We start from the raw sequence: 26,197 nt of genomic DNA, 5'->3' as shown, positions 1-26,197 counted from the left end.
AACCCAACAAAACAGCCCCAACACACCACTGCTGATGAGAGCTATAGATACTGCCCTAGAACAGGTCAAACTTTGGGCAAATAGATGCTTAAAAAGCGTCACCCATACACATATTAACTTTGCTAATATTACATCTAAAGAGAAATCTGTAACACCACGGTATGAAAGTGAGCAAACACGTACACCATCACTGAAAAAATCTCTACCCCTTTTTGAACAAAATTTAAGGGATACGGAAGTCAGAATGAAGCTGATCAAGCTGATGCAAGAAAACCAAAAGGAGTGCAAAGCATTTATTCAGCAAACACCAACAACCAACAGGAGGTATCTGCAACTGTCTTAAAAGAAGCCGAGATTTCTACAAAGAGAAGAGACATCACCAACTAATACTGTGTTTCTCAGTATGAGAAATATGCATGACCTCAGTCCAGATTTTTTCGAGCCGTTAGAGTCGGTGCATGCCATGGTCTCAAGTGACTGTAGCTTAAAAACTCAGCTGAAGGGCTTGAAGGACTTTTTAGTGCAATAAAATATTACAAATGAAAGAAGATGCAAAGCAGAGTTTGGGATGGGAATTGCCTTATATATATATATTTCTGTTTACATGAAAGAGAATTGTGTACAAAGTCAGAGCACTGCATTGCATAGTTGAAACAGCACCAGCAATGTGAGCAGCAGATATCAAACGAGCAACAGGGTCGCTTTAAGAAACCAGAAGGACACTGCATCCCGAAGCTTACTGATTGTCGGGCTGAGGGGGACGCTGAAGCAGCAGCTAAAGACGATGTATTTGTTGCAAACTTTCCAGCATTCAGGCTTTAGTTGTTCGAGTTTGATACTCCCCTCTGTGGGTGGAGAAGTCGAGGGACTGGCTGACGTCACCCAAAGAGCAGGGATAAAGCACAGTACCCGCAGCTGTGGGATGAGTAAAACTTCCTAAGAGGTATACAAGGTCAGCTGCCCTGTGCGGCAGGTGCTCTGCTGACAGCACCCTTCCCCCTACGGTTCTGCTGCTCACACAGACCTAAGGAAAAAAGAACAGCAACCCAGAAAAAGCTATCTACAATGCCACAGAACGTTATTCTCCAAGGACCAGCACCCTGGGGATTCAGGCTTTCAGGAGGAATAGATTTTAACCAACCCTTAATCATAACGAGGGTACGTACTCTTTCCATTTCCTTTCTATTTTCACATTTATTAGTCGTTGCAGGGTTTTGCCCTTTACTTTTCTGGTGTTCAGAGATGCAGATGAAGCTGTGAGCAGATTAGCAAGTAGTTGCTAGTTCTGAGGAGAGCCAGCTGAATGCTAACAGTTCTTACAAGTTTTGTGTGACATGTTCCTGGGACTGCTTTATTGGTCTGACACTTTAACTGCATTTCTACTTATGCCTTAAAAAATTCAATTCAAGTGCCTTGGCAGCAGAAAAACTCTGGCGTGATTACCCCAGGCATTCAGATAAGAAAATCAGTTTTGAGCCTACTAAAGGCCAGACCCTACTTTTATCATTTTCACAACTGGCCTCTGTGATCACGGGGGGACAAGACCGCTTGGCAGCAGGTCCTCATGTCTGGAAGTTTGTGCTTTGCAAACTCCGCGCCAACTTTACAAGACTGATCTGACTCTCATTTAATTAAATCAAGTTCTGATTATTGCCATCAAAGGCAACAGCACCTTTTTTACACATGTAAAGGTTTTCATTTTCAGGAATGCTAAATCTGTGAATTATTAGAAAGTTATCCAGTTCTAAATGTGAAGGAGATCATTCTTTGGTGTTTTCTGCCATATTTAGAAACATAATTTAGCATAGCCTCTAAGGAAGAGCAGGAATCCGAGCCTTCATTATTTCATGGGTTTTGAGGTAATAATTGAAATTTATTTAAGAAACCAGTTACTCAATGAATGGAGCATATAAAACACTGCCTGCTGTCCTGCACCTACAGGCATAGATCTACCCAAAAGACAGGATATGTCATTTTGATAATTTGCATATTTTGAAAATCGTGTTCAATCCACATCAGACTAGAATTAGTTCTCCTTTTACTTTTGCTGCTTTTCAGAACCTCAAACACACCACATGTGTGTTCCATGAGCCTCCAGATCACCAATGCTTTTTTTTTTTTTTTCTTCAAAGCCCTGCACTATGACTCAATATATACACTATGCCTGGTATTAAATAAACATCAAGAGCCTTGAAAGATGGATACCGCTGGTGATGTCTTGCAGTAAATATGCTTCTAAACAAGAGTCTGTAGAAGGTTTAAGGACCAACCTTTCACATATTATACCAGCAAAAATTCTTTTCATTTGATTACTTATTCCAGATTTATATAAGCATAAAAAAAAATTATTTAAACAGAAGTAAACCAGAGTGCTATTATTTGACTGTATGTAGCTAATGTCATGTTCATAAAAAATACTCATAGGACATAGCAAAGCCTTTGAAGAAACAGGAGACAAAAACATTGAATAAAAAAAGGAAAAAAAAATCTCTGGATGTTTTTGGGCCTTCATTGCCTTTTATGGGCCTCCAAAAGAAAAATAGTTTCCATTATCTCTAATGAAAAATATTTTAGCGGTGTCTGGTTTGTATTTTCTTTGTGTTTAGATTAAGTGCAACAAAGTTTAAAACTGCAATAACAAAGGATGTTACTATAAATGTAACTTTCTAAAGAATAAATTATTTTGCAATTGACTCATACCTACCAAATGCTTCACAAGACATAAGTCATAGGTTTCTAGCACATTACAAAAATGCTCAAAAGTCACATTTCAAGTAGAACTACAAAATAAAATACACACAGAGAAAAATAACATGTTTGCTTAGCTCAAGTTCAAGAATATTAATGGTAGATTTGTTTAAAATTAGTATTTTTGTTGCTGCAGCACACATTTAGAAGAATCCCTAAAGAAGTATTCATGCAGTACCCCTTAAGAAGTAGTGAATATTTTGCAAGATTTGCCTTTTCTGGGGGCCTAGGTGTTCCTTTCTTATAAGGTATCACGAACAGCCCATTCACATTTGGCTTAACTGTTCTGACAAAAAAAAAAAAATTGCCATTAAAACAATAAATAGAAATTATTTTTAAACACATTTTGAATAAAATAATGGGAAAGATGTGAAGTTTGATTGCTTATAGTCCTTGTTCAACAAGAGAAAGCTTTTACCAGGACTTGTCAAGAGAAACAGACAACATAAGAGATCATTAACTACCTGTCAAAAGAACAGATGTCATCAAGAAACCTATCCAGAAATTGTTCTGTTGTTTTGACTGTTTCAATCAAATGCAAAAACCACAGATCATGTTCACTGGGAGAGTAAAAAGAATAGGAGGGGACTAAAAATAAGGATACTCAGATTCTATTACGGTCAGAAACAACGCTAACTAGAAATAATGAAAACTTTTCTTGAAGTAGTTGGAATTTACATAGATGCAAGGAAATTACATCAATGAAACTGATCAAAATCCTAGTCTTAATGGATCTGAATAATTTCAGTTTATTCAGTCCAGAAGATAATATTTTGGGTTAGGCATTTAGAGGAATGCAATCCTAGAATGCAAGTCATAGTGAACAAAGCGTAACAGGAACAACAAACTTGTAGAGGCTGGAGGGGACGGTGAAATATTATCAAATGTAGATTTAAATTCTATTCTAATATAAACCTTTACAGATCACAATGCAAGTATTTATAATAACTCAATTTTATATTTAGCCACCCTGTCTGCAGGCATTCATAGCTCTCTTCAGAAAACACAGAGCCTGAAATATTTATGAAGATGTAACATGATGAGCTTCACAAGTCCACTAACAGATGCAGGGAGGTTTTCTTCAGAGTTTCATGGGAGACGTTGCCCTTCACATAGTTAAATAGTTATCCAGTCCCTGACAACATCTGAATGCTCACATTTGTATTTATCCAAATCTGAGATACCTAGGATACAGGAGTTTTGCCATACAGACATGTCCTGAAGAGCAAGGCAAAAATTTTCCCAAAGCACCAGTAGAATCTTTCTCATTAAGCCAGGATGAGCAAGCAACAAACACTACAGTCATAATATGATTCTGAGTGTTAACAATACACGTTTAATGCATCACTAATAAGTTCCTTAAGAAACAGTATCACCTACATTACTGAGGTACCCACAATATCAATATTATACCCACAATACAGCGTGATCTTGCAACATGCAAACTGGTCCCTTCCTGTAAAATGTAGGCTGCAGTACTTTCGCTTGTTCCCCTTCCCCATCAGCAACAGTCGAGACTTCCCCCTGAAATGTTGAGAAGAGCTGGCACCCAGCCATATTCCTCCTACCACATCCTAGCAGCCAGTCTCCAGCCCTTTCCATCAAACCCAGGAAGAGCAGATGAGGGAAAGGATTATACAAAGGCAGGTAACTCTGTACCGCAGAAGCCCTGGGCAAGTAGAGCTCAGCACCCCCATCAAGTTGTTAAGGCCCAAACAACACATCCCAGAAGCCTGGCAATAATCAGTTCAGCTAAGGAGTAGGAAATACAGACTCCTGGCCCTCTCCCTCCTTCCTCCCTCCAAACGCCGGTAATCCCATTCAACCATATAGTAGCACACTGTCACAGCTGGTGACAGCATGCTAGAACAATCCAGTGGATTGTGCATTACCAGCGACACAGTGGGTTAGGCTCTACTAGCAGCGCAGCTGCAGGGGAACGTACCACGCTAGACAGATATGCTACTTTATAAGGCAGGATCACCATCTCCGTACATTGCTGCAGTATGCCACAGACACAGCAGAGGATCCGTTGTGACACGTAGAAAGCATAATCTACTGAGTAACCTGTAAAAGACTTATTCAAGCAAGCTTACTTTTGAGAGGCAACCAAGAATGGCTAGTTTTGCCCATTTGGGATATTAGAGCATCAACACCCACACTCAGACGCTAGGAATCCTGCTGCCATTTCTCGTTGCACACGTGTCCACAGCATGCTAAGCAAAGTCAGAGCCATCCCAGGTTAATGGGACAAGCATGATTGTACCTCTACCCCTGTCTTTTCACAATAATACAAGCAGCGCCAGTGTAGTTCATTTACCCTCAGAGCTGTTGAAGTTTGAGAAACAGACAATTTTGGAGTCTTCAGACTTAGAGTTTATGAGCAACTTCCTTGATTCATACTCAAACAGATTATTCAGACACCTTAACGGTTTGTTGACCACGCAGTACACGAATCCATTCTTTTGGAGTGTGAGGGGCTAACAGCTTCCAGCTGGTCACAAATACCTATTTGGAAAGTTTGCCTGACTTGATAATAACACATGCATTGCAGTTTGTTCCAGTGAAATCAAAAATAAGTTTACATGCTGGAATGCAGAAAAAGCCCACAAAACAAACTGCAAGTTCTTGGAGCATTCAGACCCACTTAACAGAGAGGGACAGCTGGAAAGAGGAGAAAATTATGCTATTTGGCTAATTTTTGTCATTATTTCAATACTGATACAGTGTAACACATATTAAAAATAATATTTCTATTTGGCTTTATGCTGACAGTTAGTACCGTCATCTTCAGAGGCAACAAGTCTGCCAGGTTCACCATAGATAGGGTTCAGAACATACTGGAGTTATACTGGGCAGCTTAGTCTCTTCCTCTGCTGGAAAACTGGGGAACACTGGAATTGAAGAACATTTCCATAGCATGCTTTCCAGTCCTCCATAACACTTAATTAATTTTAATAATTGAGACCACACTTGCTTTGGATGTTGCAGAACATGGTGAGAAAAATTCTCTCCAATAGCTTTTTCACCTCATATACGGCACAGATCAGAGAACTGCTCTTGTAAGCAAGACTACATCGACATTTTTGTCCTTCACACTGCAATTCATTAACTTGAGAATAAGCAGCTAGTGTTATTTTGAATGAAACAAGCCATTTCCTCTGTTCTGCTGTTCCAGAAGGACCATACTCCAGAAGCTTATGTGCTACATCCATCAATTTCATGTTGCTACCTTGGTTATCAACGGTCACCTAAAATAGCAATACACACTTAAGGGACCTAAATCCCACACAGTGGCCAAAGATCTACTTAAATGGTATGGTGATATGAGAAGTCACCTGTTTGCAAATAAAGGCCTGGAATTCTAGAACAAGCTTTAGTAGCATCTAAGGTCTCTCTACAATACTTATTTCAAAACAGAATTAAGTTGCATTTCAATTATTTTAACTATGATGTAGACAAATATCAACAAGCCCAAGGGAAAAGTAAGTACAGAAAGATAAGCTTAGGGCTATTTCTATGAATGCCACTGACGGTGGTACATTTCTGTGAGGTATGAATTGCACCATAGAGATCACCATGATGGATCAGGGCCACTGATACTCAAATGCAACAGGACTTAGAGCTAAGCACTTTAAAGAGTTCACAGTCTGGATCAGACATCAGTAAAGAGAAAAATGTCATTTCAGTATTATTAGCATATTACTGATTACTTAGCAACACAACATGAGAGGCCAGGCTAGCAGAAAACACACTAACTGCTGTATTTGTCCTTAAATGTTGTAAGACCTCAGGTAGCTTTCTGTATTATCCTGACAATGGCATATCATGCACATGAACATTAAGTAGCACAATTTCTTAACAGTTCTATTCTTCTGCTATTGCCTGGAGTTGTAAGGGAAAAACTTAACTCGGGGTTTTTTTCCTAGCAAATTACACAGTGGTAGTTGAGACAGAAGATTCAAAGACAAGCTACAGTAACTACAGAAATCAGAGTGAAAACCATTTAATGCAGAAGTATGAAGATAATTTCCATCTAATTTGAAGTTAGGATGAGTAAAACATTTATATGGTGATCTGAGAATAGAACTGCAAGAGGGCCTGGCAAAATTAAGAACTCATTTTTGTAAGCAATCATATGCTTGTTTACAGGCCCTTTCCCTCCCTAACACAATAGGAAATAGGGCAGCATGGTGAAGTTTATTTCTCTATCAATTTTCAGGTATGTATGATGCTTAATTTTTATTAAATTTTTTTCAGATTACACCTGGAAGCAAGGCTTCAGCTGCCAACTTGTGCCCTGGTGATGTTATTGTAGCTATTGATGGTCTAAGCACAGAGAACATGACACATAACGATGCCCAGGAGAGAATCAAAGCAGCTGCACATCAGCTTAGTTTGAAAATAGAAAGGTATGTGTACACATCTACATACTACTGAAAGAAGATACTACCCAACCAACCAGCTAGACAGTACAACTATTATATAGTGTAACTCTTTAAAATAGTTTTTGATAATTTCACAAAACCTTTAAGATTACAGGCACCCAGACCTACCTCACCAAGTCCAGATAAGACAAGACTCCCCAGAACATGTCTCCATGGGCACAAGAAGAATAGCTTCCCTCAGGCTACTCACCACTTTTGTTGAACTGTGAGCTGTACCACCCACTGCCTCTGCTGACTCCACAAGTCCTATGTTTGCCGCCAGTAAACAAACAGTTCTTCATATTTTGGGGAAGTAATAAACCCCTCAGCTAGCCGTCACTTGTTCAGTTACCACTCTGCTCTAACACTCCCTTAGCCACAGGTGTTCCTCCTGCTCCCAATCACAAAGCTGCCAGTATATCCTCCCAGTCAAAGGAAGAAACATCGTGTTAGACTTTCATAAGGGGTGACAAAGCAGGAGGTTTAAAGACAACTTCTTTGGCCACAACGTATTAAACCAACCACAGGATTCTCAAAGCAATGTTAAAAGCAAAACAAAACTAAAAAAAACATCTCTTACCTAAACTGCAAGAGTCCAGAATCTTTTTGCATTCACTTAACGGGTCAGACACAACGATCTTCAAGGTCTTTTCCAATCTAAATGATGCTATGATTTCTCTCAGCTAAAGCCAGCAAGAGAAACAACCTACATCTTCACGTCTCCTAACTGAGCTTGCTCAGCCTTTAATCAGAATCACCTAGCACACTTCCAGCTGTCTCCAAGAATCAGGCAGCTCTGATTGACCTGAGGCCCTCAGGGAGGCACAGCACTTTATTACAGCTGATCACAATAATTTCTTTCCAAATACAGAACGGGAATGGGGTGGGATTTGAAAGAAGCACTGTCTAATTACTACAGCGCACACCACAGTTAAAAATTCCTACCATTAGTTCTAGGTTCTATTACAGATTGCTATATGCTATTTAGCAACTCTCAGGAAGCAATTTTCAACATACAAGTGTAATTGCGCCTATGAAATATGTGCATATGTTTTAAATGCAAAATATTTGTATTTATATAACAAGCAACTAGATTAATATTTAACATTACACTATTTTAAAATTAGCTGCCAACTTTCACTTTGTCAATGAAAACAGAATTGTAACTGAACGATCCCTGGAGGTGTTTAAAAACCTTGTAGATGCACTCCTTAGGGACATGGTTTAGTGATGGACTTGGCAATCCTGGGTTAACACCTGGACTTCATGATCTCAAAGGTCTTTTCCAACCTAAATGACTCTATTATTCTATGATATTTGCATAGTATTTATCTCTGGCTAGATGACTTGAAAGAATCATCTGTGCAATTTCTTATTTACAATTGCACATATACTCTGCATACCTAGATTTTGTTCCTACACCGAAAAGCAGGCTTTACATGGATATTGTTATCATAAAAAAAGACATTTGTGTTGTTGTGGTTTAGGATTATTACTAATATATTCACTTATTTCTGCAAAATAGTCTAAGGACCCAACATTAATTCTATCAACCATTCAAAAAACAAAACTGTAAAATGTTTGGTCAGCTCAGGTCAGAAAGGCACTAATTCCCCTTTCCCTCTCCCTTTGGTAACTGCTAACAAGTAACTTCCCATTGTTCATAGCATACTTAATTTCTTAAAAAGTAAATACAGTTTTATATATTGTTTACATACAGTACACAGTATATATCATTGAAGTATTTTTATGTCAAAACATTTAAAAAGCACAGAACAAAGTGCAAATTTTCAAGCTGCATTATATTTTACAGGGACGTATACAACTCCATACAAATTCAAGTTATTTAAATCCTGCCTTTCTTTCTTTCTAGGTCAGGAACTAAATTGTGGTCCCCACAAGTTTCAGAAGATGGTAAAGCACATCCCTTCAAGATAAATTTGGAAGCTGAACCACAGGTATGAATTGTTAAAAGTTACCTAACCATTTCTATTCACCCTTTTACACTCTATCTCCCTTGTGGGCATTAAAATTTTTTTAATAACACTTCATGCATTATCTGCCAGTTTAAGCTAATACAAACAACCACAATTTTGATAGATCTGAATATCATTTTATCTGACTGGATGGTTTTGATTTTTCAGATATTAACAGAAACAAAATGTTAACAAGTTACAACGCATTCTCATTTTCCTTTAAAACTGTACATATCACCATAGTTTTATTACAGAAAGAAAATACTTCCTTTTATTCTGATATGGTTTAAGTTGCTTTAACTTTTTCAACAGAGATTCTTCATCATATAAGGAAGTCCTTCATTCAGGAATAAATGTCAAGTATCAAAGCAATGCACTCATCACATCACAAAAGTAATTTTGATATAACAGTCAGTTAAATAGAGAGATCCATTAATGTTGGGTCTCTTTACTTCCATACATTTTTATACTACACCACAGACCTGGAAGTTACAAATTTGTAAAACTCCCATGTACTGATCAATAAGTAAACCATTCAACACTTCTGACCAGCAAAGTCTTGATCCTTGTATATGACCAAAGCCAAATCAATCAATTGAACTCCTCCTCTCCTTTCAAAGTCACACCCAGCCCCTTGTGCAAAGCTATGAGCCGAAGTCTCTGCATCGTTAATAGCTAATTAGCTAACTACTGTCTACAACTAGTACTTTATTCCTTTGTCATTCCTCTTTAACCTACATGAACATTTGCTGTTCTCTCAAGAGGGGGGAGGGAAGAGCACTCTGCTGATCCTGGAAGGCCAGGATCAAAGCAAGTATGTCAAAGTATTTACTCTGTGCTAACCTAGAAAAAATGTAAGTGCAGATTCCATTTCAATAAATCCCACGCAATCCACCAATCCTGTTTTCATGGCGACACCCCCAAACATAACTATGGTATTTCAGTGTTCCAGTTCTTTCTCTACATTCCAATCCAAAAACTTGCATTAGGTGATACAGCAAACTTCATCAGAAATAACATAGTCTCTTCAGCAGTAGAAGATAGTACAGTGAAGAAATAAAACTATTTTAAATGCATATTGTTGTGGAATAGCTAGGATACATGTAAAATAGCAACAGAAAAAATTCACTAAAAAAGCTATAAAGAAAACCATGTAGGCATGTATGACTGGAGAGTAATCCCTTTGCATGAAAGCTACATTCCTAAAAAGGGTAGTTACTTAAAAATAAATCACAGGTTTTTACTAAGTGCTACTTGGCAGACTATTGAAAAGAGTCTTCATTGGGCAATCAGAAAAACTGTTTCTCCTAGATTAAATAGCCAAACTCTTCATTTTAGTATATCTCTGTCTTCCCTTCCTAGGAAAATCAGGAGTACTGAGTATATTCAATAAATAGCAGGCCTCAGAAAGGCAGCAATGCTTGTAAACAAACATGCTAAACCATTCTAGGGATGATTTATATTTTAGATTAAATTCTTCCCTGCAAGAACATCCACCACTGATCTCCCTGTGGAAAAAAAAAAAATCTACAATTGCTGAAATTTTAAATTAAGTTTTACTGCATATTTAGTCACAACATATGAGACCCAGCAGTGTGTATACTAGTAGTGAAAACAGAACAATATCAAAGTTTCTTTAACCTGAGATAACAAATTGTTGCACAACTATAACCTGTGATGTTGGCATCCTATTAGAGTTTGCTGAAGTCCAATTATAAATTAAGACATTGAAGCCCATAGAAATGGAGTAAAATCCAAAAGCACTGTAGTGTTACCTCAACTGTAAAAACAGTTTATCCAAAAGTATTGTATGCATTAACTGGTGTGCAGAACTGGGAAATCACTGAGTTCTATAAAAAGCTTTTCCTCCATTTATATAATAATTAAAATTAATTAAAAGTCATATGTATTATAAATGTAGTCAGATTTTTTTTCACCCTTGTCAGATAGGCATTTCAAAGTTCACTAAAAAAGTCTGACAAAAGTCATTAAGGTACATTATAAGCCAACTAAGTAACAATAAGAGATGAAAACATATCATCCTCTCAGTAAGAATCTAATTTCTATTTGCAAGCTAATAACAGAGAGCTATAAATGAAAGTAAAACATATTTTAGATTGCTCACAAATTTGGCCGAATACTTGGGCAAAGAATGCTCACTTTAACTTTAATCAACAAACATTATTCTACAGATTCTTGGAGATGGTTATGTGAAAACTGATAAATACTGTGCCTACTTGTAGCTGTGGAACGAGGAACCTTTACACTGTACCAAACTTCTGCATTAGGCTGAGCACCCTCAAAGAGTCATTTGGAGATTGATGTAGGCAACTGTCATAGCACAATGGAAGTTCCCACTGTTTTTTTCCTTTGGGAAGAGGAAACTGAGGCAACCATCCTAGTAATTGTTATTACAATGACTATTACAGCAATAAGTGGCTGACTGAGAGCCACTCCTGAAAGCTACACATTCCCACATAAAAACCAGCCACCTAATGTTGTTAGTCTGGAGCAACCCATAGCATGACAGCTAAACACTATTAGACTACCTGAAGTATTACTAATAGAGTCACACTGTATCCTGTATAAAAGCAATTTAGAACTTAAATTTCTCAAAGAATATAATTAGAACGAGAAAATAAAACAATCTAAATGGCAAACTGTTAATTATTATTATTATAATAATAGTATATTATAACAAGAAAAAAATTAAAATCATTTCTGCTGCATTGTCAATGTAAAAAAATACCATGGCCTGTAAATTTTTTCTGTTACAATCCCTTTAACATCATCTAAAATGACTTTCTTTCAATTACCACAATTTCTTGAATTGTTTTTCTTTGAGCTTTTCTTTTTTGCTTCTGTCTTTGCCTTTGAACATTTTGTTCAGTGAGACCAGGCTTTTGGCCGTGAAGGACATTATACATTCCTGGGAGGTATAAATATACTATACACATAGATAAGGATAAAGATCTAAAAAAAATCCCAATTCATTATTCTAAAAAGTTTATTTATAGTCTGTTACCACTTATAATAAAGTTTTGAAACAATGTAATTGTGCCAGTCTAGTTTTGAGGACTTACCCCCTCTTCTATAACAGCATTGAGAGATAAAGATTTTAGCCACATGATACCTCCAACACGTAAACATTTGTATACTGTCAGCAATTATCCCCAAGGAATGCCATCATATGGTCCATGTTGGAAGCATTTCTACAGATTTTGAGAGCTACATTCATTCTATTCCTGATACCTATATTAATGCAAAATGTAGTTAGCCCTGCAGAAAGGCCATCAGTCATCTGGAAAAAATTTAAGAAATTAAATACTGTAATTCTCAAATGTTCCTGATTAGGAATCAACAGCCTCCAGTTCTCATTTAGCTTTTGAACTGAAGGAGGACTTTTCTCAGATTCAATGAGATCCAATAAACACAAGAGCTGGACTATTTTTGCTGCTGTATGTTCTGTCACTGACATTTTATATGAACAGATAAGTTAAAAAGAAAATGGAATCTAAGTCTAACTAACTGCAAATACTTGTTTCACAACTGTTATATTGTAAACATGCTATTACGGTGCCACATGTCTTCTGTGCTGTTCATTTGTCAACAAGAAATTAAAAAAAGAGGATGGAATTACAATGTTCATGGTTGTTTTTGTTCGTTTTGTATCATACATGGATTTAAATCAATTTTAAATACATTGACATTAATGTCTTTCATTAAGCAGACATGATTCTAAACACTAGTAGATTATTTCCATTTACTAATACATTTTGTTAACTGCAACCCAGTTCTATAAGACAGAACCAAGGAATTGCAAATATAATCTTTGTGCTTATTTATCTGACTCTTGCTTTCAGTAGCCTCTTACAATGCAATGCTGCTAAATATTTTCATTTAATAAAACTGCTTTTTACTGTTTGCATTTTATGGTTGCATATTCCATATATCCATGACTTTTCTTTAGGTCTGTTCCTAAATATATTTCTGAAACTGTTGTTTCAAATGAAAACAAAGGGCAAACCCACATTCAGGTTTTCATAATTTATATAAATTATTCACCAAAACTTTGAACAGAGATTTGATATTGTCTGAGAAAGGAAATACTGCTCTGAGAACTGAATAAAAATCTACATATGTCAAAAATGTGCCCATACTTATCTAACTTGCCCTTATTATCTTGATTTATTCTGTGGATTTGAGTATTCAAATATCTATTTCGGGGTTTGGTAATAGATTTTTTCAAACTGGAATTTTTTCTAACATTCCTGAAGGCTGAGGTAATCTAAAAAAGGCATTTCTGCATCAAAAATTTACAGTTTTATTTTGCAGAACAAGGAGACTAGTTTGTACAGCTTGCAAGATGTACATGAAAGACCACAATTGCACCTGAGTAATTTTAAAGCTGAAAATGTTGACTGTGTCACCATTAAAAATATGTGATGGCAAATACCAGACAGCCTAAACTGTACACAGCGATTAAGCCAAAATCTTCAGTACCTAAGTTACAAGCTTCAACAATTTGAAGTAAATATTCAGCAGTATCAGAACTTAGACTGACTATAGGTCATATCACACAGCGGGATAGCATCATAAATACAGAAATGGTCTATAGTATTGCAGATGTGTTCCTAGTACACCAACCACACTCAAACCCAAAGCCAAATCAGAGAACTCGCAAAGATTTCTACAACAATTGAAGTATTAATGACCTGTGCTATCTTAACATTCCAAGTTCCAGTCTCTAAAGAGACCAATACAGATTGTAGAGACCTATTTGTTAGGAACAAGAGCTTTTTATTCCATATTGATGGAAGTTAAAGTGCTCTTGCAGCACTGTCTCCAAATAGCACTGCAGGACATCAGGACAAGGTGATGGACTACAGCTGCAGATGTTCTTCACCACTAGCACAGAAAGGGAAAAAAAAAAAAAAAACCTCAGTAGTGACAACACTATTTTTTCCAAAGTCTCTTCTTCTGTGGATTAGGGATGACCTGAGCTGACAGAGACTCAAAGGAGGCTTTACTAAATATGCACGATACCAATAAGTGAATTTTCTTCAGTCTTTATCATCCCTAGACAATCACTACAGAACATTTAAATTATCTGAAAAGTCAGCATAGATTTTGTTTCCAGATTTTACCCCTATGATTTCCACAACTGGAGGAAATTTCCTGGGTCAACAATGAACAAAATCATATTCCAGAAATAAACAAACATAGGCAGAATAATTTCCAGTTTACCCATTTCTGGGTTTTCCTTATTTTTGATGATTTCACATTATATTACACAATGTCACAGGTTTTGATGCACAGATATGCTTCAAAGTATGGAACAAGTTCAGAAGAATATCCTCTAACTGATGGACATTCAAGACTATTTCAGTTAAAAGAGGTGTTAAAAATTACGTGTTTTCTAGGCAAGACATTTACAATAAAAGCTTCATATTTGCAAATCCCTTTTATCATTATGCAACAAAAATGCAGAAGCCAGAGATAAGCCCTAAAGCAAAGCAATGAAGCTAACTACATGAAGTGTTTCTAAAAGAGGAATGTAAACAGTGCAAAATCTAGAGGACAATACAACAGGTTAGTACAATAGTCATCCCTCCCATTTCTTCTTTAAATTACACGCTATTTACAAATGTGGACTGCCTTCTGTTTGCCCTGAGGCAGGAAAATAATAGTCTCTGAATGTGTATGGCTTAAGTAACATACAGAAAATTCATGGAAAAATGCTTGCACCAGTTAAAAATTAACAAAATCACAAAAGTAAAAAATGCAGAGATTAACAATACTGATGTCAGATTTACTCATTACTAGCTTGGGTGTGCATTGTAGCTTTGTGTATTTTGTCTGCCTATCATGTACAGGAATTCAAGCCTATTGGTACAGCTCACAACAGAAGGGCCCAGCCTTTTGTTGCAGCAGCAAATATTGATGACAAAAGACAGGTAGTGAGCTCCTCCTATAATTCTCCAATTGGGCTGTATTCATCTGGCAATATTCAAGATGCGCTTCATGGACAACTGAGGGGTCTCATTCCTAACTCATCACAAAAGTGAGTACTTGCATTTACTTATGATACATGGTCATTGGTGGTATATCACTATCTGTTCCGTTTTCAATTGGAAAGTCCAGCTCTTGCTGTTTTTTCTGATAATGAGTTTATTGATTATCCAAAAAAATGGTGATAAATGAAGCCAATTTTTTCCAACAGAAAATTATCCATTCAGCACCATAGTAGCAACGCCACAGGTAGCTAAAATTTGCCTTCTATGTTGGGCTGCAGCACTACCTACCATTCTTCTCGTATAACTGCGCTTTACTCTGAATGTTTCTGAACACTAAAGCGATTGTATTTTGAGTACCAGGAATGTGCAAACTAAACACGGTTAATTCACTGTTAGAATTTTAAAACTTCTTTAGATAATTTTTAACTAGAAATAAGCATTTGTAGGCCAAAGAAAGTTATTTTAACCCTCTTTTCTTTACAGGATATGAACTACTTTGAACACAAGCATAATATTCGGCCCAAACCTTTCATAGTCTCAGGCCGAAGCAGGTTATCAACTCTGAGTGCTGTGCTGGATTTGGATGCATGGTGTTATTTTTTAATGGATACTCACCGTTCACATTAATAAAGCATACTGATGCATTTGAAATTTACTTCTAGTAGTATATAGGCTAACACTAAAAATAAATAAAATATGAAACGGTTTACTTGCAGAGATCAGGCTTGAAATTCAAATTTCTGTTTCCAAAAGAAAGCAGGTCCACTCTCCCATCTCAATTATATTGGAAAAAGTCTGAAGTAACTGTATTCGTCAACCTGACTCAGTTTACAGTGTAGCACCAGATATTGTATACTTATAAATCTATGGCACTCTGCAATTCTTCTGGCCAAATGAAATACATATAATCTGTTAACTTGCTAAATGAAAGATAGCTAGTGATAAAAATTATCATCTAGGCCATTCAGAGATTTTACGTTTGCTTTTCAGCAGCCCTCTATTCAGAAGGCAACTTAATGCAGAGCTAAAATAGAACTATCTGATGCCACAGACTTGTAAAGCTGTAAAATGTAGAAAAGCTTATATATTTACATCCATCATTTTAGTGTAATATTCCTCTATCATAGCTGGGAACGAAATGCTTCATTTACTATTAATTACATTATTAAACATAGAGGGGGAGAAAAGCAATGCAAACTGTGGCTAAACGCAAAAGAAGCTCAAAAGCACTTGAGTGATGCAATATGTTGTGATGTTACCCTTTACCCTTGCTAGCAGTAGCAGTTTTTACCAGTGGACTCAGTGTTCTGCATTTCATTCTAAAAGTTTAAAATGACTGCATTTCAATTATACTAATTTAAGTCTCGCAAACTACACCAGAAAAAACAGGATAATTAATTCATGTGTTCAAAGGACAATCTCATGTGGATTATCAGTTTTGTGAGATGTGTTAAATTTTTCAACCACCTGAGCGATAGAGGAGACTGTAGAAGATGGGTAGAGTCCCATCCTTCTGTGAACAAGAGCTATCAATGTAGAACACCACCGCAGTGGAGGAAAAGTGCCCATCTCTCTTTGCAGTCTGATCCTGATACAGGTTAAGTGACAAACCAGTCCTTAGCAAACATGCATGGCCTCTAACCATAGGCAGCACTTACATACGGTACCTAAACTGACTTTGGGGCCACTAGGTACCATTTACAGATACCTAATCGGATTTACAGAGATTCAAATGAGTATATCAGGAACCTAAGTGCCTAAATCAGAAACCTCAATTACACAATATTTTCCATGAAAATATTGGAGTGAACGGTCATTTTCCAGCAACTCAGGTAGAGAAAAAACCCGCGAAAATTAACTTGGCAGCAATACAAGTTAGCTGTCAGGTGTTCTAGCACTGGAGAAGTCTGTGTTTACAAACTGCAGAATGACCGATGCAGGGAGTTACATCTACAAAACCTTGGCTGTCACACTGTTTGTCTGCTACTTTTTCATCAGTTTGGCTCAATAGATGTCCCATGCTAAACACATCGAAAAACAGCCACCTTGATTGACTGTAAATATCCTTTAGGACAGGCAGCTGAGGCTAAATAGGACTTTGACTAAAAGAAGAGCTGATTCTGGACTGAGGGTTTGAGCTAACAGATTGGATGTTAGCAACAGTTTTGGCAAAACTGACTGGAAAATATATTTAATATATAATTCTATTTTATTGATACTTATATTCTGTTTTAACATTACTTTGGCTGCTCATAGCAAGAGTTGTGATTTTTCTAGCCTTTTCCTACTACTTTCCTCTTACTAACACTATCAACACTGACAAAACTTACTCTACTGCAGGATCTAAATGTGGTCTTGATTCTTCAATAAGTCAAGACAGTAAATTTGTAAGTTGTCCCCGTGTGAAGTTTTTGGCTGGCTCATGCTAGGTGATGATGCAAACTGTACTTTTGCTTTAAATGCTTGCCCACTATTTCTGGTATTAGCTTTGTTTTGATATATCTTTGATGGTGGAGTATATATTTCCCTTTACCTTTTTGAGAAAGTGGTCCTACACAAATTCCCCTCTGAATCAAAGGGAGAATTTTGGGTTGCCTTCACCACCCAAGAGTAGCTACTGGGCAGAAAGAATACTGTATGATCAAACTGGGAAACGGAGTATTCTCCCAGGTTTACACAGAACCATTCAGCTCGGAAAGAACAAACCACTGCCCTGACATGCAGGTTGGAGGAAAGAGATTAAGCATTTATCATCTCATAGCTCCAAATATCACATAAATGTAACCAGTGACTGTGGAGAGCCTGGGTTATGTGCTGTTACACAGCAACAGCAAAGAAATCCCATAACAAAGAAAGCCTCTGAGGTGCTACGGAGAAAAGACTGAAGTGTTCAAAATAGTGGCACTGAAAAAGACTGGGCTTAATGTTCACACTATTTTACTAATCCTTTTCAAGAGATGTCAAATTAGTGTGCAGAGCCTTTCTTCAGTGACACTAAGCAACATCAGTATTTCTAAAAAACTGTCCATCTTTTTTGTTATATATAAATTATATGTAAAATCTACTTCAAAAGTAGTAAAATTAATTCTCTGAATACATATCCATTGTTCTTGTGAAGGACCACTTTACCTTCCACTGGAAACACTGTAATTTAGAAATGCAAAAGTAAGCCTGGCTGTTTTACTATCTTTTCTTCTTTGAAATGTTCAACAAATATTTTAAAAATGAAATATATTGTTAAACTCATTTTAAAAGATTAATATCTTATTGTAAGATTTAAGGAAATCTAGGAAAATTCGCATTCATCATTTTACACTAATTTATAGTAGTCTCTTCAACTGTGGACCGAGATGGTTGTGAGGTACAGTACCGGAATGTTGTGTCTCGGATTCCAGTACTGCAGGTGTTTATTCTGTCACCGACATGGACAACTCACATAACTTTTGTAAGCTACCCTTTTGTAAATGGTAGTTAAAAATGTAAAGTAATGTTATGTTCTGAATTATCCAATTTATCAAAGAATTTTTACTGTCTTTAAAGAAAATGCATGCCAGAATTTCAAGGACTGCTTTATAACTGGCGTTGATATATTTACAGGAAAATACTTTTCAATGACTACACATACTTTCGCTATTCTCTGCTTTTTATACTTCTGCTTCTCTGTATCTGTTCTATTTATGCTTTTCAGCCCTGTTAACATCACCGTATTCCTGTACTTTTGTCTTTATTCTTTATAATCCGATACGCATTGCACACTCTTCTGTAACCTGGCTATTAACACAGTGGATGCAGCACTCCTTCGGGGATTGACTGTGGCAGTGGACGCAGTACCCCCTCTTCAATTAGCACGGTTAGCTCTATCTGCCCTAGCGAGCTGAAAGCAGTGTCTAAGATGGCCCCTAACATTCCCTTGGAAATGGAGCTTCCCGGTGTCAAGATCGTGCACGCTCAGTTTAACACACCTATGCAGTTGTACTCAGATGACAATATCATGGAAACACTGCAAGGCCAAGTGTCTACAGCTTTGGGGGAAACACCCATAATAAGGTAATTAGAGCAGATATATATATATAAAGATATAAATATATATATAAAGATATATATATAAAGGTAGAAAAATATCTTTAATATTTATAAATATACAAAAGCATTAATAATATCGCACTGTTTCTAATGAAAATTGGTTAAAGGGTTAGGAAAAACCTAAGTAATTCAAAGTCATTCAATATTTTTGTTAAAATATTAGTAATTTACTATTTTTAACCAAAAGTATTAAAGGAGATTTCAGAATTAACAAATATTTCATAGGAAAGAATCTTGTATTTGTCACTAATAAATAAAAACTGATTATACTACCTGGACTATTAGCTGACTGACCACTCCAAATCAAGATTCTCATTCCCTCCAAAATTCAAAACTATTATAATTATTTATTTAACAAGTATTTAATAACTTATTCATCTTAATCTAATAACATATTATTAATAATAAATTTATTCCAACTGTTGAAATTCAGGTTATGAAGCTTAGGAAATCTTGCAGATGTTTACAGTGTTCTAGGTATTTAACTCTCATTCAGGTTAACTTGTTCAGTACAACTAGCTCTTTTCCAAAAAGAGCCGGAATCGACTTTGTAGGCTTATTAATCCATCTTTGATTAATGAATTCCATCCATTGCAATGACTAACAGTCAGGTAGGCACCTTACGTGTCTGGATAACAATGATGATTACCCAGTAAAAAGTTTTAAAACACTATCCATTTTTTTTCAAGGGACAAATCATTGTTCACGTTACTTTATATTCACTTTTGCACAATAGTAACTTACTTTTCTGTTTCACAACAGTACTTTTGTGTAATTAATGTAATTCATTATATGTATGGTGTAAACTAAAGCTAATTACTAATATTTTAAATAAGCACCAATGAGCTTTCTTCAGCACCTTGCACAATTGGACTGTTACTAACTATAAAAATCATATTCATATAGAAGTATTTAGTTTAACCCTATCTGATGAAAAGAAAATCTTAGTTCATGAAGTCTTTGCAGAGTAGTGTTAGTCTACTGCATTAACATTTATACTCAATCACAAGTAGAGAAAAGAAAGATTTGGGTTTTCTTCATTCTGAAACCATTAATTAAGCCCAGAGTAATCAGATTTCACAAATGTCTGTGGCATTCCCAGTTCAAGAACTGATTCTCTACACAGGTTTGAAATGTCTCTTTTGTTGTGGGATTGGTTTCCACTATGTATGCATTTAAAAATATTATCTACACCTTTGTGTCTGGTTTTTTGCCTTCTATATGTAATTGTATTATCACTTGTCTGATATCTATGAATATTTCAGTAGAGAGGAGAGAATCAAGGGTTTGATTAGCCATTGGTGAGAACTGAAAAACTAAGCTCCTTCTATTCATTAAAAACTTATGACAAGAGAAGAAAGTGGTAGTTTATTCACCAGTTTAAAGATGATGGCTCAGAGAAATCTATTGATTGATGAAGATGCAAACAATTAACATAAGCAACCGGGGTCACTGCCCAGCTGCTGCTACTCTTACTGTGCCATTTGACAGCTTAAATGCTACCCTGGGAACTAAATCAAACCATTTAAAGCAAAACCCAGTCTAATTCCTTGTGGAATTAGTTGCTTATTTCCAGGGGAAACTTACCTAAGTTTTAACAGGCAGTAGGAGACCAATGGTAACAGGAAGTTTAACCTAGACATCTATATATATATAGCAGTGAGGTAACAGACTTCATCCAAGTATACTCTGGACTTTTTCAATTAGCCCCAGCAGCAGTTTGAAATTTACAGATGCCACACATTCAGCCTAATTCCTGCCAGTGCATATAGTCATCTGCTCTTCCTCTCATCTACTTAGGATGTTAGTTATCATGATCGATTTAAAACATTCAGCACAGTTTAAACCGCCATGAAATATTCTCAGTAAAATCTTTAGCTCCTGGGTCATCAGAAATTCAACCATCAGCTGTTGTTTGGACAATGATTGATATTTTTATGATAAAATTGGCGTTACAAAAAGTAAGCCATGTCCCATTCTAATTAAATTAAGAAATATAATTTCCATTCAGCAGTGTTCACCTTACAATGCTTCCTGCTGTACTATACCTACTTCACTCTTTTTTGTCATCTCCATAGGTTAAATTAGTAACAATTATCTTAGCCAAATAAGCACTATATTAACTAGTGATTGAGCCAACAGAGAAAACAAAGAACACCTTCACATCATGATACTCTCTCAAAAGATTTGTTTGCTTAGGTTTTGGCTGGCTCTACGTAAAGATATGAGCTGTGACTTTAACAACACTTTTGAGGCCAGCTGCTGTGAAAATAGAACTTCTGGATACTGTACCAAAGAACACCTGGCAATACAGCAACTGGTTACAGGAATGCAACTGCTTTGAGGTTAAACACAGGTACTGGCCTATTTCCAAATGCCGTTAGAGCCAGAACGGTAACTATGGAAATACTTTCATGAGTTTGTAGATTTATTTGTTTCAACAATTGCACAGATATTTTTTTTTCAGCACTTTTTAGATCAAGAAGAGGCTATACAAAGCAATGCTACCTGGAAGAAAGTCTTTCAGTAGTAGAAACACACAGTATTTATGTTAGTTTCCTGAATCATATTCTATGTCTGGTAGAGTTATTGCTTTGAAGTTACATTTATTAAACTGCTTTACCTGCTTTTCCTCCCTGTAATACAGTGACCCAGCTCCCAACTCAGTGCCTCAGTCTGACGTGTACAAGATGCTGCATGCCAACCAGGAGGAGCCCAGTCAACCTCGCCAGTCTGGGTCCTTTAAGGTCCTCCAGAATTTAGTCTCCGAAGAAGGTGGTTAATAATGACATATTCTACCTGTTCAAAGCATTTTTAAATGTTTGTGGGAAGGGGGAATCTGAGGAGAAAACACGTGTGATCAGAGCTGTAAGAATTTCTGAAAGCCCAATTCTTAATCTTACAGATAGTACACCAGCCTCCTAACATTTTTCCACCTTGATTGTATAGCTAGCAATCTCCTGTGTGAATAAAATGGGGGTGCTAATCACATTTTTAAGAATCTCCTCTCAGATTTTTAGATCATTAATGTACAAAGCTGACTTTAACTGAATATCAGAAAGTTTTATGTGAGAGAACTTCTGGGACAAGCTGCATGTACTCATGACACCAAGTAAGAAAACGCTCCCTTCCACATCCAGGAAAAGAGAAATTTAAACCAACTCCTAAAATAAGTTTTACCCATCCCCTCCTCATTCTAAATAGAAATTGAAGACCACAATATAATTTACAGTCATGTTCCCTTCAAATGAAAAAGTTTTCAAAATAGCATTACTGAAGGCTGCAAGTTTGTTGTATTTACAGTAAGTGTAAAGAACAAAATACAATCAAAAGTAACCTAAAAGATAAATATTTAAAATTTTAATTTTTCTGTCTCAATATTTACCAGAGAAGAGATAAATGCATCTAATTGTGTGTATATATATATATATATAAAATTGTGGGATTTTGCTTGACATTTTCTTGTATTTTGCTAGTTTGGGATTCATGTTACTAATCTTTCTGAATTTGTTGTATGGTTATTTATATAAATAAGAAGCTTTCTAACAATAGGTCTTGACTATGTTATGTTGCTATGTTAAAGGCGAATCCTATTCCTTCTCCTTCTATACCCAAGACCTACTATCAGAGAATCAGATGATATCTGTGACACAGAGAGCACTATATATATAATAATTTTTGTACTTACATTTTGGTTGCAGCTACACAATATTTTTCCCAATTCCAAAGAGCTGGAATCTAGCTCACTAAACTTGTATAGAGAAACTTCATTGTTTGTTGATATAAGTGAAAGCCTGTAAACACATCCAGAAGTGTATTTACAGGAAAACTATTTTACTGCATCAGATGCTTTTATATTAGTCTGTACATAATGGAATTTTTTTGGTTCTCAGACGGACGCCCTGTGGGTACAAGAAGCGTGAAAGCACCTGTAACAAAGATACCTACTGCCATGCCTGGTGTCCAGAAAGTGCCACTGTGTGACAAGTGTGGGAATGGGATTCTGTAAGTTATCTCTTTTTGGTTCTAGAAATGTCTTGTTCAACCACATGTTCTCAAACACCACCACAGACTACAGGAATGCTTTCCAAGTGGTGGTCTTGGTCTCCACTTGCACTGGTAGAAAAATGTTTCTAGAGAACAGAGATGTAGAAATATATTGTTCTAAATCACAAATTATTCTCAGGACCTTTTGCAAGTCACTTATTAACACATACATAACAAAACCAGCATTTACCTGTGCTGCATTGTCTCAGACTGTGAAATCTCAAAAGTTTCTTTGTAGTGTAAAACATCTTTCTCCCAGCCCAATGTAAGTACCCAGAAACTTCTGTGGGACAATTTCAAAACTACCAGATTTCTATCCGAATGACATCACTAACTTCAGCAAAGAACACAGATGATGATGAGCTCAGAGAACACAGTCACTGTGAAAAAAAGAAATGTGGTTTTGAAACTCATTTTGTCACCGCTTTGATAGCTTAGACTGTGTTTTCTGTGTTGTAACCAAAGTAAGATGTTTCCTCAAGCTCTAGTTTTCTGATGAACTATTGAACTATGAGATCAACTCTATGGCTTTTTATGTCACTTACTCAAACTCAGCTTCCAACCTTAAATTATGTAGTAGTTGGCAAAACCACCAGATGAACAATCTAAAAGCCTTAAGATAAATACCTAGAATGAATTTTCTGTCATATTGTAGTTTCTTCTCACTTTACATTCATATGAATTAATTGGGTTTTTTTCTTTTAATTGTTTCCATATAGAGGAACAGTGGTGAAGGCACGTGATAAATACCGGCACCCCGAATGTTTTGTGTGCTCTGACTGCAATCTCAACCTGAAACAAAAAGGCTACTTCTTTGTGGAGGGCCAACTATACTGTGAAGCTCATGCACGAGCTCGCATGAGGCCACCAGAGGGATATGAAGCAGTTACCGTTTACCCAAAATGTTAGTCTTAACATTAACACACAAATATATGCATGCACACAAAAAGTCATTAACAGCTTAGAAGTGTCAGGACTTCTGCCTGATTCCGAAGTAGCAGCTTGTAAACCTTTTCTTGTGGGATTCTGAGGGAGGTGGAAGTCCCTATTAGTCAGCAGTAGCATCCTATACCAGTAAAATTCTATTAAAATATTGCCTTTGAAGTTGCCGGTATAACTCAACGAAGTATCAGCTAAAAGAGCTGTACTGAAATAAAAAAAATGTAACAGCTGAGGTGTTACATGGTTACTACAACATGTACATAGGTGCTGTAATCGAGACAACATTATCTGTGCAAACACCCAAGTCATCAAAGTGTTACAGGCTGGGCCCTAACAAATGTAGAAACTTGACATATCATTAGAAAAGCAGCTATTTCACACGGATAGTACAAAACAAACAGTGGTTCATGTCTGCTTCCACCATCTATTATTCAACTACCATTAATGTATGTCAAAAATAGATTTTGCTTACTTTGCTTTAAATTTGGGGTTATATTGACTTAAACTTTTGATGCAGCAACTGTGATAAGGAATAAATATCAAGTCATACATTAAAATGGCTAGTATAATAAAGACTGTTTAGTAAGAAGCAAAACAGAAGTTCTATGTTGTTTTAATGATTTGCAATGAAATCAGCTTTCACATCACTTAGCAGCAAATTGTTCTGAAGCATGCACACACATACATTGTTTTTGGGAAAAAAAACCCCTACACTAATAGGAACTCACTGCAAATTCAGAATGAAAGTAAATTTTAAAACTTTTCTGCAGAAAATGGTACTGGGGTTTTGTCCATCCTTCAATTTCCGTAAGAGAAACAATGGGAAAATATCATAATAACTTTATTGCTGGTAAATTAAAACTTGGAAAACTTTAAAAATAAATGTAACTTAAAATATGCAAATGAAAGATCTTCTGTAAAAAGCCTGGTGAAGGCCTAAGGGAAAAAAAGGCTGAAGGAATGCGGTTTTAAAATCAATTTCTGAAACTTTTAAGGGCTACATTGCTTTCAGGTAGGTGCCAGCTACATATACACACCTAACTGACAAGCCAAACCTTAGTATTTTCAAAAAATATCAACATAATTAATAAATGTTTCATTGGGGTATTTTGAACCCGCTTTAAAGTAGAAAAATCTACAAAATTTTATATCAAGTCTACAAGGCTAGCACAAATTAACAACTCAGTGGCAAGCAATCTTACATATTTTCCCATTCTACAATATAAGAAACTTAAAATCTGAGAAGAACATGGAATCAAAATAATAAGCTGTATATACTTCAAATTTATTTTTAAAATTCAGATGAGTCCAAAAGCTTGAAATACAATGTCCACATATTTGAAGACTTTTCAAAATGTCTTAAAGTATCAGTTTGGAATGTAAATGTTTCAAAAAATGTTTGAGTCACTGCACTTATAGTTTATGTCTGCATCCCAAAAGTGGACATAAAAAAAGTGTTGCACTCTTTTAAAGGTTAGTTCCTGAATTATTTTGAGGGCACAAAACATAATTCTGCTCCTCATGTATCGTGGAGGCTGTGTAGCATTTATATTTATCCACTGATAAAACCCATAAAATAAATCTGAAAATCCTTTTGAAAGTGAAAGTGCACATAATGTCTATTTTTACAAACCTGAAGTGTCATTGGTGTTTTAAATTATTTGCTTAATGTTCATTTCTTTGTGGAGTACCTGAAGGTAAAAATAAATCTACTACATACAATAAAGATTCTGCGTTTCTTTTCAATTGGTATGAAAAATGAGAAACTGTGAGTATCAAGTGACTTCGCAATAGTAGAAGTTTGGCATTTATGCTTCGGATTCATCAAACTGCTGGTAAGAATGAAACACAACTTTTGCATTAGGCATTTGAGGATATAATCTGGGCAAAATTAGTTTTCTAAAACTGAATGAGATCATGTGTTTTCAAAACTGAAGACCTGAAACTATTGCAACTA

General features: G+C 36.1%; 1 protein-coding gene and 1 long non-coding RNA gene across 3 annotated transcripts in view; one reads left to right on the top strand and one right to left on the bottom strand.

Annotated features, from left to right (window-relative positions):
• The window catches only part of LOC129735259 (uncharacterized), a 73,815-nt gene that overhangs the window by 35,821 nt on the left and 11,797 nt on the right, over positions 1–26,197 (bottom strand). The gene's annotated exons all lie outside the window — the stretch shown is intronic.
• PDLIM3 (PDZ and LIM domain 3) lies at positions 876–25,949 on the top strand. Of its 2 annotated transcripts, XM_005438954.3 has the most exons (8): positions 876–1,158; positions 7,009–7,160; positions 9,049–9,133; positions 15,652–15,719; positions 18,952–19,215; positions 21,899–22,026; positions 23,145–23,256; positions 24,018–25,943. In XM_005438954.3, exons 1-8 carry the CDS (start codon positions 1,066–1,068, stop codon positions 24,205–24,207), a joined length of 1,092 nt encoding a protein of 363 aa, XP_005439011.1. In that variant the 5' UTR covers positions 876–1,065; the 3' UTR covers positions 24,208–25,943. The 2 variants fall into 2 exon arrangements, with proteins under 2 accessions (XP_005439011.1, XP_005439012.1); XM_005438955.3 differs by lacking the exons at positions 15,652–15,719; positions 18,952–19,215 and adding an exon at positions 15,028–15,215 and having other exon boundaries at positions 889–1,158; positions 24,018–25,949.

The sequence above is a fragment of the Falco cherrug genome, chromosome 1 (assembly GCF_023634085.1).
Source record: "Falco cherrug isolate bFalChe1 chromosome 1, bFalChe1.pri, whole genome shotgun sequence".
In the NCBI taxonomy this organism is placed as follows: Eukaryota; Metazoa; Chordata; class Aves; order Falconiformes; family Falconidae; genus Falco; species Falco cherrug.
This window is presented reverse-complemented; position numbering and strand designations above follow the sequence as displayed.